Consider the following 15,427-nt stretch of genomic DNA (forward strand, 5'->3'; position numbering starts at 1 on the left):
GGGTGGGTGTTATTTATTTAATTGTGATTGGAGTGAGTGATGTTTATTTAATTGTGAATGGAGTGAGTGATGTTTATTAAATTGTGAATGGAGTGAGTGATGTTTATTTAATTGTGAATAGAGTGAGTGATGTTTATTTAATTGAGTGGAGTGTGTTGTTTATTTAATTGTGAATGGGGTGAGTGATGTTTATTTAAATGTGAATGGGGTGGGTGATGTTTATTTAATTGTGAATGGAGTGAGTGATGTTTATTGAAGTGTGAATGGAGTGAGTGATGATTGAACTGTGAATGGAGTGAGTCATGTTTATTGAATTGTGAATGGAGTGATTGATGTTTATTTAATTGTGAATGGAGTGAGTGATGTTTATTTAATTGTGAATGGAAAGAGTGATGTTTATTTAATTGTGAATAGAGTGAGTGATGTTTATTTAATTGAGTGGAGTGTGTGTTGTTTATTTAATTCTGAATGGAGTGAGTGATGTTTATTGAAGTGTGAATGGAGTGAGTGATTCTTGAATTGTGAATGGATTGAGTCATGTTTATTGAATTGTGAATGGAGTGATTGGTGTTGATTTAATTGTGAATGGAGTGAGTGATGTTTATTTAATTGTGAATGGAGTGAGTGATGCTTATTGAAATGCGAATGGACAGAGTGATGATTATCGAATTATGAATGGAGTGATGTTTATTTAATTGAATGGAGTGAGTGATGTTTATTTCACTATGATTGGAGTGAGTGATGTTTATTTAATTGTGATTAGTGTGAGTGATGTTTATTTCACTGTGATTAGAGTGAGTGATGTTTCTTTAATTGTGATTGGAGTGAATGATATTTATTGAATTATGAACGGATTGAGTGATGTTTATTTAATTGTGAATGGGGTGAGCGATGTTTACTTAATTGTGAATGGGGTGAGTGATGTTTATTTAATTGCAAAGGACTGTGTGTTATTTACTTAACTGTAATTGGAGTGAGTGATGTTTATTTAATTGTGAATGGAGAGAGTGATGTTTATTGAAGTGTGAATGGAGTGAGTGATGTTTATTTAATTGAGTGGAATGAGCGTTGTTTATTTAATTGTGAATGAGGTGAGTGATGTTTATTTTATTGTGAATGGAGCGGTGTTTATTCAATTGTGATTTGAGTGAGTGATGTTTATTTAATTGTGAATGGGGTGGGTGATGTTTATTTAATTGTGAATGGGGTGATTGCTGTTTATTTAATTGTGAATGGAGTGAGTGATGTTTGTTTAATTGTGAATGGAGAGAGTGATGTTTATTGAATGGGAATGGAATGAGTGATGTTTATTGAATTGTGAATGGAGTGAGTGATGTTTATTTAATTGTGAATGGGGTGAGTGATGTTTATTTAATTGTGAATGGGGTGATTGCTGTTTATTTAATTGTGAATGGAGTGAGTGATGTTTATTGAAGTGTGAATGGAGTGAGTGATTATTGAATTGTGAATGGAGTGTGTGATGTTTATTTAATTGAGATTGGAATGAGTGATGTTTATTTAATTGTGAATGGGGTGAGTGATGTTTATTTAATTGTGAATGGAGTGAGTGATGTTGATTTAATTGTGAATGGAGTGAGTGATTTTTATTTAATTGTGAATGGAGAGAGTGATGTTTATTGAAGTGTGAATGGAATGAGTGATGTTTATTGATTTGTGAATGGAGTGAGTGATGTTTGAATTGTGAATGGAGTGAGTGATGTTTATTTAATTAAGTGGAGTGAGCGTTGTTTATTTAATTGTGAATGGGGTGAGTGATGTTTATTTTATTGTGAATGGAGTGATGTTTATTCAATTGTGATTGGAGTGAGTAATGTTTATTTAATTGTGAATGGAATGAGTGATGTTTATTGAATTGTGAATGGACTGATTGATGTTTGTTTAATTGTGAAAGGAGTGAGTGATGTTTATTTACTTGTGAATGGAGTGAGTGATGTTTATTTAATTGTGATTGGAGTGAGTGATGTTCATTTAATTGTGAATGGAGTGAGTGATGTTTATTTAATTGTGAATGGCGTGAGCGATGTTTACTTAATTGTGAATGGGGTGAGTGATTTTTATTCAATTGCGAAGAATTGAGTGTTATTTATTTAATTGTGATTGGAGTGAGTGATGTTTATTTAATTGTGAATGGAGTGAATGATGTTTATTTAATTGTGAATGGAGTGAGTGATTATTGAATTGTGAATGGAGTGAGTCATGTTTATTGAATTGTGAATGGAGTGACTGATGTTAATTTAATTGTGAATGGAGTGAGTGATGTTTATTTAATTGTGAATGGAGTGAGTGATGCTTAATGAAGTGTGAATGGACTGAGTGGAGTTTATTGGATTGTGGATGGAGTGATGTTTATTTTATTGAATGGAGTGAGTGATGTTTATTTCACTGTGATTAGAGTGAGTGATGTTTATTTCACTGTGATTAGAGTGAGTGATGTTTCTTTAATTGTGATTGGAGTGAATGATATTTATTTAATTGTGATTGGAGTGAGTGATGTTCATTTAATTGTGATTGGAGTGAGTGATGTTTATTTCACTGTAATTGGAGTGAGTGATGTTTATTTAATTGTGATTGGAGTGAGTGATGTTTATTTAATTGTGATTGGAATGTGTGATGTTTATTTAAATGTGATTGGAGTGAGCGATGTTTATTTAATTGTGAATAGAGTGAATGTTTTTATTGAATTGTGAATGGAGTGAGTGATATTTATTTAATCGTAAATGGAGTGAGTGATGTTTATTTCACTGATTGGAATGAGTGATGTTTATTTAATTGTGAATGGCGTGAGTGATGTTTATTTAATTGTGAATGGGGTGGGTGATGTATATTTAATTGTGATTGGAGCAAATGATAATTATTGAATTATGAATGGAGTGAGTGATGTTTATTTAATTGAGTGGAGTGTGTTGTTTATTTAATTGTGAATGGGGTGAGTGATGTTTATTTAAATATGAATGGGGTGGGTGATGTTTATTTAATTGTGAATGGAGTGAGTGATGTTTATTGAAGTGTGAATGGAGTGAGTGATGATTGAACTGTGAATGGAGTGAGTCATGTTTATTGAATTGTGAATGGAGTGATTGATGTTTATTTAATTGTGAATGGAGTGAGTGATGTTTATTTAATTGTGAATGGAAAGAGTGATGTTTATTTAATTGTGAATAGAGTGAGTGATGTTTATTTAATTGAGTGGAGTGTGTGTTGTTTATTTAATTGTGAATGGGGTGAGTGATGTTTATTGAATTGTGAATGGGGTGGGTGATTTAATTGTGAATTGAGTGAGTGATGTTTATTGAAGTGTGAATGGAGTGAGTGATTCTTGAATTGTGAATGGAGTGAGTGATGTTTATTGAATTGTGAATTGAGTGATTGGTGTTGATTTAATTGTGAATGGAGTGAGTGATGTTTATTTAATTGTGAATGGAGTGAGTGATGCTTATTGAAGTGTGAATGGACAGAGTGATGTTTATCGAATTGTGAATGGAGTGATGTTTATTTAATTGAATTGAGTGAGTGATGTTTATTTCACTATGATTGGAGTGAGTGATGTTTATTTTATTGTGATTAGAGTGAGTGATGTTTATTTCACTGTGATTAGAGTGAGTGATGTTTCTTTAATTGTGATTGGAGTGAATGATATTTATTGAATTATGAACGGAATGAGTGATGTTTATTTAATTGTGAATGGGGTGAGCGATGTTTACTTAATTGTGAATGGGGTGAGTGATGTTTATTTAATTGCAAAGGACTGAGTGTTATTTACTTAACTGTAATTGGAGTGAGTGCGTTCATTTAATTGTGAATGGAGAGAGTGATGTTTATTGAAGTGTGAATGGAGTGAGTGATGTTTATTTAATTGAGTGGAATGAGCGTTGTTTATTTAATTGTGAATGAGGTGAGTGATGTTTATTTTATTGTGAATGGAGTGATGTTTATTCAATTGTGATTTGAGTGAGTGATGTTTATTTAATTGTGAATGGGGTGGGTGTTATTTATTTAATTGTGATTGGAGTGAGTGATGTTTATTTAATTGTGAATGGAGTGAGTGATGTTTATTAAATTGTGAATGGAGTGAGTGATGTTTATTTAATTGTGAATAGAGTGAGTGATGTTTATTTAATTGAGTGGAGTGTGTTGTTTATTTAATTGTGAATGGGGTGAGTGATGTTTATTTAAATGTGAATGGGGTGGGTGATGTTTATTTAATTGTGAATGGAGTGAGTGATGTTTATTGAAGTGTGAATGGAGTGAGTGATGATTGAACTGTGAATGGAGTGAGTCATGTTTATTGAATTGTGAATGGAGTGATTGATGTTTATTTAATTGTGAATGGAGTGAGTGATGTTTATTTAATTGTGAATGGAAAGAGTGATGTTTATTTAATTGTGAATAGAGTGAGTGATGTTTATTTAATTGAGTGGAGTGTGTGTTGTTTATTTAATTCTGAATGGAGTGAGTGATGTTTATTGAAGTGTGAATGGAGTGAGTGATTCTTGAATTGTGAATGGATTGAGTCATGTTTATTGAATTGTGAATGGAGTGATTGGTGTTGATTTAATTGTGAATGGAGTGAGTGATGTTTATTTAATTGTGAATGGAGTGAGTGATGCTTATTGAAATGCGAATGGACAGAGTGATGATTATCGAATTATGAATGGAGTGATGTTTATTTAATTGAATGGAGTGAGTGATGTTTATTTCACTATGATTGGAGTGAGTGATGTTTATTTAATTGTGATTAGTGTGAGTGATGTTTATTTCACTGTGATTAGAGTGAGTGATGTTTCTTTAATTGTGATTGGAGTGAATGATATTTATTGAATTATGAACGGATTGAGTGATGTTTATTTAATTGTGAATGGGGTGAGCGATGTTTACTTAATTGTGAATGGGGTGAGTGATGTTTATTTAATTGCAAAGGACTGTGTGTTATTTACTTAACTGTAATTGGAGTGAGTGATGTTTATTTAATTGTGAATGGAGAGAGTGATGTTTATTGAAGTGTGAATGGAGTGAGTGATGTTTATTTAATTGAGTGGAATGAGCGTTGTTTATTTAATTGTGAATGAGGTGAGTGATGTTTATTTTATTGTGAATGGAGCGGTGTTTATTCAATTGTGATTTGAGTGAGTGATGTTTATTTAATTGTGAATGGGGTGGGTGATGTTTATTTAATTGTGAATGGGGTGATTGCTGTTTATTTAATTGTGAATGGAGTGAGTGATGTTTGTTTAATTGTGAATGGAGAGAGTGATGTTTATTGAATGGGAATGGAATGAGTGATGTTTATTGAATTGTGAATGGAGTGAGTGATGTTTATTTAATTGTGAATGGGGTGAGTGATGTTTATTTAATTGTGAATGGGGTGATTGCTGTTTATTTAATTGTGAATGGAGTGAGTGATGTTTATTGAAGTGTGAATGGAGTGAGTGATTATTGAATTGTGAATGGAGTGTGTGATGTTTATTTAATTGAGATTGGAATGAGTGATGTTTATTTAATTGTGAATGGGGTGAGTGATGTTTATTTAATTGTGAATGGAGTGAGTGATGTTGATTTAATTGTGAATGGAGTGAGTGATTTTTATTTAATTGTGAATGGAGAGAGTGATGTTTATTGAAGTGTGAATGGAATGAGTGATGTTTATTGATTTGTGAATGGAGTGAGTGATGTTTGAATTGTGAATGGAGTGAGTGATGTTTATTTAATTAAGTGGAGTGAGCGTTGTTTATTTAATTGTGAATGGGGTGAGTGATGTTTATTTTATTGTGAATGGAGTGATGTTTATTCAATTGTGATTGGAGTGAGTAATGTTTATTTAATTGTGAATGGAATGAGTGATGTTTATTGAATTGTGAATGGACTGATTGATGTTTGTTTAATTGTGAAAGGAGTGAGTGATGTTTATTTACTTGTGAATGGAGTGAGTGATGTTTATTTAATTGTGATTGGAGTGAGTGATGTTCATTTAATTGTGAATGGAGTGAGTGATGTTTATTTAATTGTGAATGGCGTGAGCGATGTTTACTTAATTGTGAATGGGGTGAGTGATTTTTATTCAATTGCGAAGAATTGAGTGTTATTTATTTAATTGTGATTGGAGTGAGTGATGTTTATTTAATTGTGAATGGAGTGAATGATGTTTATTTAATTGTGAATGGAGTGAGTGATTATTGAATTGTGAATGGAGTGAGTCATGTTTATTGAATTGTGAATGGAGTGACTGATGTTAATTTAATTGTGAATGGAGTGAGTGATGTTTATTTAATTGTGAATGGAGTGAGTGATGCTTAATGAAGTGTGAATGGACTGAGTGGTGTTTATTGGATTGTGGATGGAGTGATGTTTATTTTATTGAATGGAGTGAGTGATGTTTATTTCACTGTGATTAGAGTGAGTGATGTTTATTTCACTGTGATTAGAGTGAGTGATGTTTCTTTAATTGTGATTGGAGTGAATGATATTTATTTAATTGTGATTGGAGTGAGTGATGTTCATTTAATTGTGATTGGAGTGAGTGATGTTTATTTCACTGTAATTGGAGTGAGTGATGTTTATTTAATTGTGATTGGAGTGAGTGATCTTTATTTAATTGTGATTGGAATGTGTGATGTTTATTTAAATGTGATTGGAGTGAGTGATGTTTATTTCACTGTAATTGGAGTGAGTGATGTTTATTTAATTGTGAATGGAGTGAGTGATGTTTATTTAATTGTGAATGGAAAGAGTGATGTTTATTTAATTGTGAATAGAGTGAGCGATGTTTATTTAATTGAGTGGAGTGTGTGTTGTTTATTTAATTGTGAATGGGGTGAGTGATGTTTATTGAATTGTGAATGGGGTGGGTGATTTAATTGTGAATTGAGTGAGTGATGTTTATTGAAGTGTGAATGGAGTGAGTGATTCTTGAATTGTGAATGGAGTGAGTGATGTTTATTGAATTGTGAATTGAGTGTTTGGTGTTGATTTAATTGTGAATGGAGTGAGTGATGTTTATTTAATTGTGAATGGAGTGAGTGATGCTTATTGAAGTGTGAATGGACAGAGTGATGTTTATCGAATTGTGAATGGAGTGATGTTTATTTAATTGAATTGAGTGAGTGATGTTTATTTCACTATGATTGGAGTGAGTGATGTTTATTTTATTGTGATTAGAGTGAGTGATGTTTATTTCACTGTGATTAGAGTGAGTGATGTTTCTTTAATTGTGATTGGAGTGAATGATATTTATTGAATTATGAACGGAATGAGTGATGTTTATTTAATTGTGAATGGGGTGAGCGATGTTTACTTAATTGTGAATGGGGTGAGTGATGTTTATTTAATTGCAAAGGACTGAGTGTTATTTACTTAACTGTAATTGGAGTGAGTGCGTTCATTTAATTGTGAATGGAGAGAGTGATGTTTATTGAAGTGTGAATGGAGTGAGTGATGTTTATTTAATTGAGTGGAATGAGCGTTGTTTATTTAATTGTGAATGAGGTGAGTGATGTTTATTTTATTGTGAATGGAGTGATGTTTATTCAATTGTGATTTGAGTGAGTGATGTTTATTTAATTGTGAATGGGGTGGGTGTTATTTATTTAATTGTGATTGGAGTGAGTGATGTTTATTTAATTGTGAATGGAGTGAGTGATGTTTATTAAATTGTGAATGGAGTGAGTGATGTTTATTTAATTGTGAATAGAGTGAGTGATGTTTATTTAATTGAGTGGAGTGTGTTGTTTATTTAATTGTGAATGGGGTGAGTGATGTTTATTTAAATGTGAATGGGGTGGGTGATGTTTATTTAATTGTGAATGGAGTGAGTGATGTTTATTGAAGTGTGAATGGAGTGAGTGATGATTGAACTGTGAATGGAGTGAGTCATGTTTATTGAATTGTGAATGGAGTGATTGATGTTTATTTAATTGTGAATGGAGTGAGTGATGTTTATTTAATTGTGAATGGAAAGAGTGATGTTTATTTAATTGTGAATAGAGTGAGTGATGTTTATTTAATTGAGTGGAGTGTGTGTTGTTTATTTAATTCTGAATGGAGTGAGTGATGTTTATTGAAGTGTGAATGGAGTGAGTGATTCTTGAATTGTGAATGGATTGAGTCATGTTTATTGAATTGTGAATGGAGTGATTGGTGTTGATTTAATTGTGAATGGAGTGAGTGATGTTTATTTAATTGTGAATGGAGTGAGTGATGCTTATTGAAATGCGAATGGACAGAGTGATGATTATCGAATTATGAATGGAGTGATGTTTATTTAATTGAATGGAGTGAGTGATGTTTATTTCACTATGATTGGAGTGAGTGATGTTTATTTAATTGTGATTAGTGTGAGTGATGTTTATTTCACTGTGATTAGAGTGAGTGATGTTTCTTTAATTGTGATTGGAGTGAATGATATTTATTGAATTATGAACGGATTGAGTGATGTTTATTTAATTGTGAATGGGGTGAGCGATGTTTACTTAATTGTGAATGGGGTGAGTGATGTTTATTTAATTGCAAAGGACTGTGTGTTATTTACTTAACTGTAATTGGAGTGAGTGATGTTTATTTAATTGTGAATGGAGAGAGTGATGTTTATTGAAGTGTGAATGGAGTGAGTGATGTTTATTTAATTGAGTGGAATGAGCGTTGTTTATTTAATTGTGAATGAGGTGAGTGATGTTTATTTTATTGTGAATGGAGCGGTGTTTATTCAATTGTGATTTGAGTGAGTGATGTTTATTTAATTGTGAATGGGGTGGGTGATGTTTATTTAATTGTGAATGGGGTGATTGCTGTTTATTTAATTGTGAATGGAGTGAGTGATGTTTGTTTAATTGTGAATGGAGAGAGTGATGTTTATTGAATGGGAATGGAATGAGTGATGTTTATTGAATTGTGAATGGAGTGAGTGATGTTTATTTAATTGTGAATGGGGTGAGTGATGTTTATTTAATTGTGAATGGGGTGATTGCTGTTTATTTAATTGTGAATGGAGTGAGTGATGTTTATTGAAGTGTGAATGGAGTGAGTGATTATTGAATTGTGAATGGAGTGTGTGATGTTTATTTAATTGTGATTGGAATGAGTGATGTTTCTTTAATTGTGATTGGAGTGAATGATGTTTATTTAATTGTGATTGGAGTGAGTGATGTTCATTTAATTGTGAATGGAGTGAGTGATGTTTATTTAATTGTGATTGGAGCAAATGATAATTATTGAATTATGAACGGAGTGAGTGATGTTTATTTAATTGTCAATGGGGTGAGCGATGTTTACTTAATTGTGAATGGGGTGAGTGATGTTTATTTAATTGCGAAGGACTGAGTGTTATTTACTTAACTGTGATTGGAGTGAGTGATGTTTATTTAATTGTGAATGGAGAGAGTGATGTTTATTGAAGTGTGAATGGAGTGAGTGATGTTTATTGAATTGTGAATGGGGTGGGTGATGTTTATTTAATTGTGAATTGGGTGATTGCTGTTTATTTAATTGTGAATGGAGTGAGTGATGTTTATTGAAGTGTGAATGGAGTGAGTGATTATTGAATTGTGAATGGAGTGAGTGATGTTTCTTTAATTGTGAATGGAATGAGTGATGTTTATTTAATTGTCAATGGGGTGAGCGATGTTTACTTCATTGTGAATGGGGTGAGTGATGTTTATTTAATTTCAAAGGTCTGAGTGTTATTTACTTAACTGTGATTGGAGTGAGTGATGTTTATTGAAGTGTGAATGGAATGAGTGATGTTTATTGAATTGTGAATGGAGTGAGTGATGTTTATTGAATTTTGAATGGACTGATTGATGTTTGTTTAATTGTGAAAGGAGTGAGTGATGTTTATTTACTTGTGAATGGAGTGAGTGATGTTTATTTAATTGTGATTGGAGTGAGTGATGTTCATTTAATTGTGAATGGAGTGAGTGATGTTGATTTAATTGTGATTGGAGCGAGTGATGTTTATTTAATTGTGAATGGAGTGAGTGATGTTTATTGAAGTGTGAATGGAGTGAGTGATATTTATTGAATTGTGAATGGAGTGAGTGATATTTATTGAATTGTGAATGGAGTGAGTGATGTTTATTGAATTGTGAATGGAGTGACTGATGTTTATTTAATTGTGAATAGAGTGAGTGATGTTTATTTAATTGAGTGGAGTGTGTTGTTTATTTAATTGTGAATGGGGTGAATGATGTTTATTTATTTGTGAATGGGGTGGGTGATGTTTATTTAATTGTGAATGGAGTGAGTGATTATTGAATTGTGAATGGAGTGAGTCATGTTTATTGAATTGTGAATGGAGTGACTGATGTTTATTTAATTGTGAATGGAGTGAGTGATGTTTATTTAATTGTGAATGGAGTGAGTGATGCTTATTGAAGTGTGAATGGACTGAGTGGTGTTTATCGGATTGTGAATGGAGTGATGTTTATTTTATTGAATGGAGTGAGTGATGTTTATTTCACTGTGATTAGAGTGAGTGATGTTTATTTCACTGTGATTAGAGTGAGTGATGTTTCTGTAATTGTGATTGGAGTGAATGATGTTTATTTAATTGTGATTGGAGTGAGTGATGTTCATTTAATTGTGAATGGAGTGAGTGATGTTTATTTAATTGTGATTGGAGCAAATGATAATTATTGAATTATGAACGGAGTGAGTGATGTTTATTTAATTGTCAATGGGGTGAGCGATGTTTACTTAATTGTGAATGGGGTGAGTGATGTTTATTTAATTGCGAAGGACTGAGTGTTATTTACTTAACTGTGATTGGAGTGAGTGATGTTTATTTAATTGTGAATGGAGAGAGTGATGTTTATTGAAGTGTGAATGGAGTGAGTGATGTTTATTGAATTGTGAATGGAGTGAGTGATGTTTGAATTGTGAATGGAGTGAGTGATGTTTATTTAATTAAGTGGAGTGAGCGTTGTTTATTTAATTGTGAATGGGGTGAGTGATGTTTATTTTATTGTGAATGGAGTGATGTTTATTCAATTGTGATTGGAGTGAGTAATGTTTATTTAATTGTGAATGGGGTGGGTGATGTTTATTTAATTGTGAATTGGGTGATTGCTGTTTATTTAATTGTGAATGGAGTGAGTGATGTTTATTGAAGTGTGAATGGAGTGAGTGATTATTGAATTGTGAATGGAGTGAGTGATGTTTATTTAATTGTGATTGGAATGAGTGATGTTTATTTAATTGTGAATGGGGTGAGTGATGTTTATTTAATTGCGAATGGGGTGAGTGATGTTTATTTAATAGTGAATGGTGTGAGTGATGTTTATTTAATTGTGAATGGAGTGAGTGATGTTTATTGAAGTGTGAATGGAGTGAGTGATGTTTTTTGAATTGTGAATGGGGTGAGTGATGTTTATTGAATTGTGAATGGACTGATTTATGTTTATTTAATTGTGAATGGAGTGAGTGATGTTTATTTAATTGTGATTGTAGTGAGTGATGTTTATTTCACTGATTGGAGTGAGTGATGTTTAATTAATCGTGATTGGAGTGAGTGATGTTTATTTGCTAGCGCTTTACCTCACAAATGCTGCACACTTTGATTAACTTTTCAGAGAGAAAGCCAATGAGAGAGTTTGTGGGCGTGGGAAATATATCTGCACTGAATGTGGGGTGTGCTGTAAGAAACCCAGCACTTTGAAGATCCATCTTCAGACTCACACCAACATTCGACCCTATCACTGCAAGCTTTGTGATCAGTCCTTCAAAACAAAAGGTGCGCACAAACACTGAGAAACACAGTTTAATAAAAATAAATTTAGAGAAACCAATTCATTTTTTCCATTGATGGGGCAATTTAGCATTGCCAATGGACCTATTCTGCACATCTTTGGGTTGTGGGGGCGAAACCCACACAAACACGTGCAAACTCCACATGGACAGTCACCCAGGGCCGGGATCGAACCTGGGACCTCGGCGCAAACCACTGCGCCACCATGCTGCCATCTGGCAGCACACAGTTGAACACCTCAGTCATAAAATTGGGAAAAAGTGATCCAAACCCTGAGCCTGAGGCAAGCTTCAGGGAGAGAAACCGAGAGACTCAGAGTGCAAGAGCGAAAGAAACTCACCAACAGATAGGGAGGGGAAGAGTGAGAAAGACAGAGAGAGAAAAAGAGTCTCATAGAAAGAAAGAGAGGACGAAAGAGATAGAGGGAACAACATAGAACGTAATACAGTGCAGAAGGAGGCCGTTCGGCCCATCGAGTCTGCACCGATCCACTTAAGCCCTCATTTCCACCCTATCCCCGTAACCCAATAACCCCTCCTAACCTTTTTGGTCACGAAGGGCAATTTATCATGACCTATCCACCTAACCTGCACACCTTTGGACTGTGGGAGGAAACCGGAGCACCCGGAGGAAACCTACGCAGACACGGGGAGAACGTGCAGACTCCACACAGACAATGACCCAGCGGGGAATCGAACCTGGGACCCTGGTGCTGTGAAGCCTCAGTGCTGTCCACTTGTGCTACCGTGCTGTCCTAGGAAGGACAGAGGCAGAGACTCACAGAGAGAGAGGGAGAGGGAGAGGGAGAAAGAAGAAAAGGGCAGATCCATCCCAGGAGAAGGGATCACTGTCTCTTTGAAATGGCGTTTAGTCAGGGTCTGTGTCAGGGTCAGGTTAAAGTCAGCGTCCCTATTTGACCATCACCAGCCAATCTTGAAAGCCGCTGTGCTGCATACTTGGTACAATGATAAAATATCAGTGATGGCAGGAAGAAACTGTCAAGCAACATTGATTGGAAAGAGGAACTCAGTGATATCAGTGCAGATCTTAACTCCTGTGAGCATCAGAGATAAACAGTAATCAGTGAATGTTATTCCAGCAGCTTCATTTCCGAGGTGTGGAGTGTTTGAATTGGACAAAAATCAACATTGATCAAAGCAGGGATATATATCTACTAGAATAGTAGCACAGTGGTTCACAATGTTGCTTCACAGCTCCAGGGTCCCAGGTTCGATTTGCGGCTTGGCTCACTATCTGTGCTGAGTCTGCACATTCTCCCCGTGTCTGCGTGAGTTTCCTCCAGGTGCGACGGTTTTCTCCCACAAGTCCCGAAAGACGTGCTTGTTAGGTGAATTGGACATTCTGAATTCTCCTTGTGTGTACCCGAACAGGCACCAGAATGTGGCGACCAGGGTATTTTCACAGTAACTTCATTGCAGTGTTAATGGAAGCCTACTTGTGACACTAATATTATTATTATTATGGACCTGGATGAGCACTTGGCACGTCACAACATTCAAGTCTATTGGCCAAGTGATGGCAAATGTGATGAGATAGGCAGGTCAGGACTTTTTTCATGCAGACTTTCGGTGCAGACTTGAGGGCGAAGGACTTCTTCTATGCTGTATTATTCTGTGATTCTGTTATTCTGGGTCATCCCCATGGGGCTCATATGGGTTATTACAAAGTTAATTGAAGTTAGAATTCACCATCATCATGAACTTCCCATCTCGGCGTATTCGTACCCTGCAGCTTCCCCCACCCTTGATCCCACAAGAGGCACTGTGAAATCCACTGGAAATTTCAACGCCGTGACTGTACAACAATTACCCAACAAGTTTCAACTTCTGTTCAGCAATTCCTCTGTGAGAATGATTCATACCAGTTCTAACTCCTGAGTAACTTGGTTACTAAGCACCAGACTCCCCTTGGAACCTCCCCCTCCCCCTCACCCAACTTCCTGCCTCCCTACCCCTCACCCACCTACCTATCCCTTCATCCACTTACCTCCCTGTCTGAAAGAACAAAGAAAAGTACAGCACAGGAACAGGCCCTTCGGCCCTCCAAGCCTGTGCCGACCATGCAGCCCGTCGAAACTAAAATCTTCTCCACTTCCTGGGTCCGTATCCCTCTATTCCCATCATATTCATGTATTTGTCAAGATGCCCCTTAAATGTCACAATCGCCCCTGCTTCCACCACCTCCTCCGGCAGCGAATTCCAGGAACCCACTACTCTCTATATCAACAACTTGCCTCGTGCATCTCCTCTGAACCTTGCCCCTCGCACCTTAAATCTATGCCCCCTACCCTGTCACCCATCTCCCTACCCTCTCACCAACCTCCCTACCCTCTCACCGACCCCTACCCTCTCACCCACCTCTACCCTCTCACCCAACGCCCTACCCTCTCACCCACCTCCCTACGCACTCACCCACCCCCTACCCTCTCACCCACCCCCTACCCTCTCACCAACCCCCCTACCCTCTCACCCACCCCCCCTACCCACTCAACCACCCCCTACGCTCTCACCCACCCCCTACCCTCTCAACCACCCCCTACCCTCTCAAGCACCCCCATACCCTCTCAACCACCCCCTACCCTCTCAAGCACCCCCCTACCCTCTCAATCACCCCCTACCCTCTCAACCACCACCTACCCTCTCACCCACCCCCTACCCTCTCAGCCACACCCCTACCCTATCACCCACCCCTACCCGCTCAACCACCCCCCTACCCGCTCAACCACACCCCTACCCGCTCAACCACACCCCTACCCTCTCTCCCACCCCCCTACCCTCTCTCCCACCCCCTACCCTCCCACCCCCCTACCCTCTCACCCACCCCCCTACCCTCTCACCCACCCCCTACCCTCTCACCCACCCCCCTACCCTCTCACCCAGCCCCCCTACCCTCTCACCCACGCCCCTACCCTCTCACCCACCCAACTACCCTCTCACCCACCTCTACCCTCTCACCCAACGCCCTACCCTCTCACCCACCTCCCTACGCACTCACCCACCCCCTACCCTCTCACCCACCCCCCTACCCTCTCACCAACCCCCCTACCCTCTCACCCACCCCCCCCTACCCACTCAACCACCCCCTACGCTCTCACCCACCCCCTACCCTCTCAACCACCCCCTACCCTCTCAAGCACCCCCATACCCTCTCAACCACCCCCTACCCTCTCAAGCACCCCCTACCCTCTCAATCACCCCCTACCCTCTCAACCACCACCTACCCTCTCACCCACCCCCTACCCTCTCAACCACCCCCCTACACTCTCAGCCACACCCCTACCCTCTCACCCACCCAACTACCCTCTCACCCACCCCCCTACCCTCTCGCCCACCCCCTATGTTCGCAACCACCTCTCTACCCTCTCACCCACCCCCTACCCTCTCACCCACCCCCTACCCTCTCACCCACCTCTCTACCCTCTCACCCACCCCCTACCCTCTCACCCACCTCCCTACCCTCTCACCCACCACTCTACCCTCTCACCCACCACTCTACCCTCTCACCCACTCCCCTACCCTCTCACCCACCTCCCTACCCTCTCACCCACCTCTCTACCCTCTCACCCACCTCTCTACCCTCTCACCCATCTCTCTACCCTCTCACCCATCTCTCTACCCTCTCACCCATCTCTCTACCCTCTCACCCATCTCT

The 15,427-nt window shown here is 37.6% G+C and overlaps 1 protein-coding gene across 2 annotated transcripts in view; it reads left to right on the top strand.

Annotated features, from left to right (window-relative positions):
• LOC140428234 (uncharacterized) overlaps positions 1-15,427 on the top strand; it is a 545,827-nt gene that overhangs the window by 313,031 nt on the left and 217,369 nt on the right. For both annotated transcript variants that reach the window (XM_072514483.1, XM_072514485.1), the window contains exon 5: positions 11,580-11,740. In XM_072514483.1, the coding sequence (XP_072370584.1) occupies positions 11,580-11,740 (161 nt within the window). The remainder of the gene's footprint in view (positions 1-11,579; positions 11,741-15,427) is intronic.

Source organism: Scyliorhinus torazame, chromosome 8, assembly GCF_047496885.1.
Source record: "Scyliorhinus torazame isolate Kashiwa2021f chromosome 8, sScyTor2.1, whole genome shotgun sequence".
In the NCBI taxonomy this organism is placed as follows: Eukaryota; Metazoa; Chordata; class Chondrichthyes; order Carcharhiniformes; family Scyliorhinidae; genus Scyliorhinus; species Scyliorhinus torazame.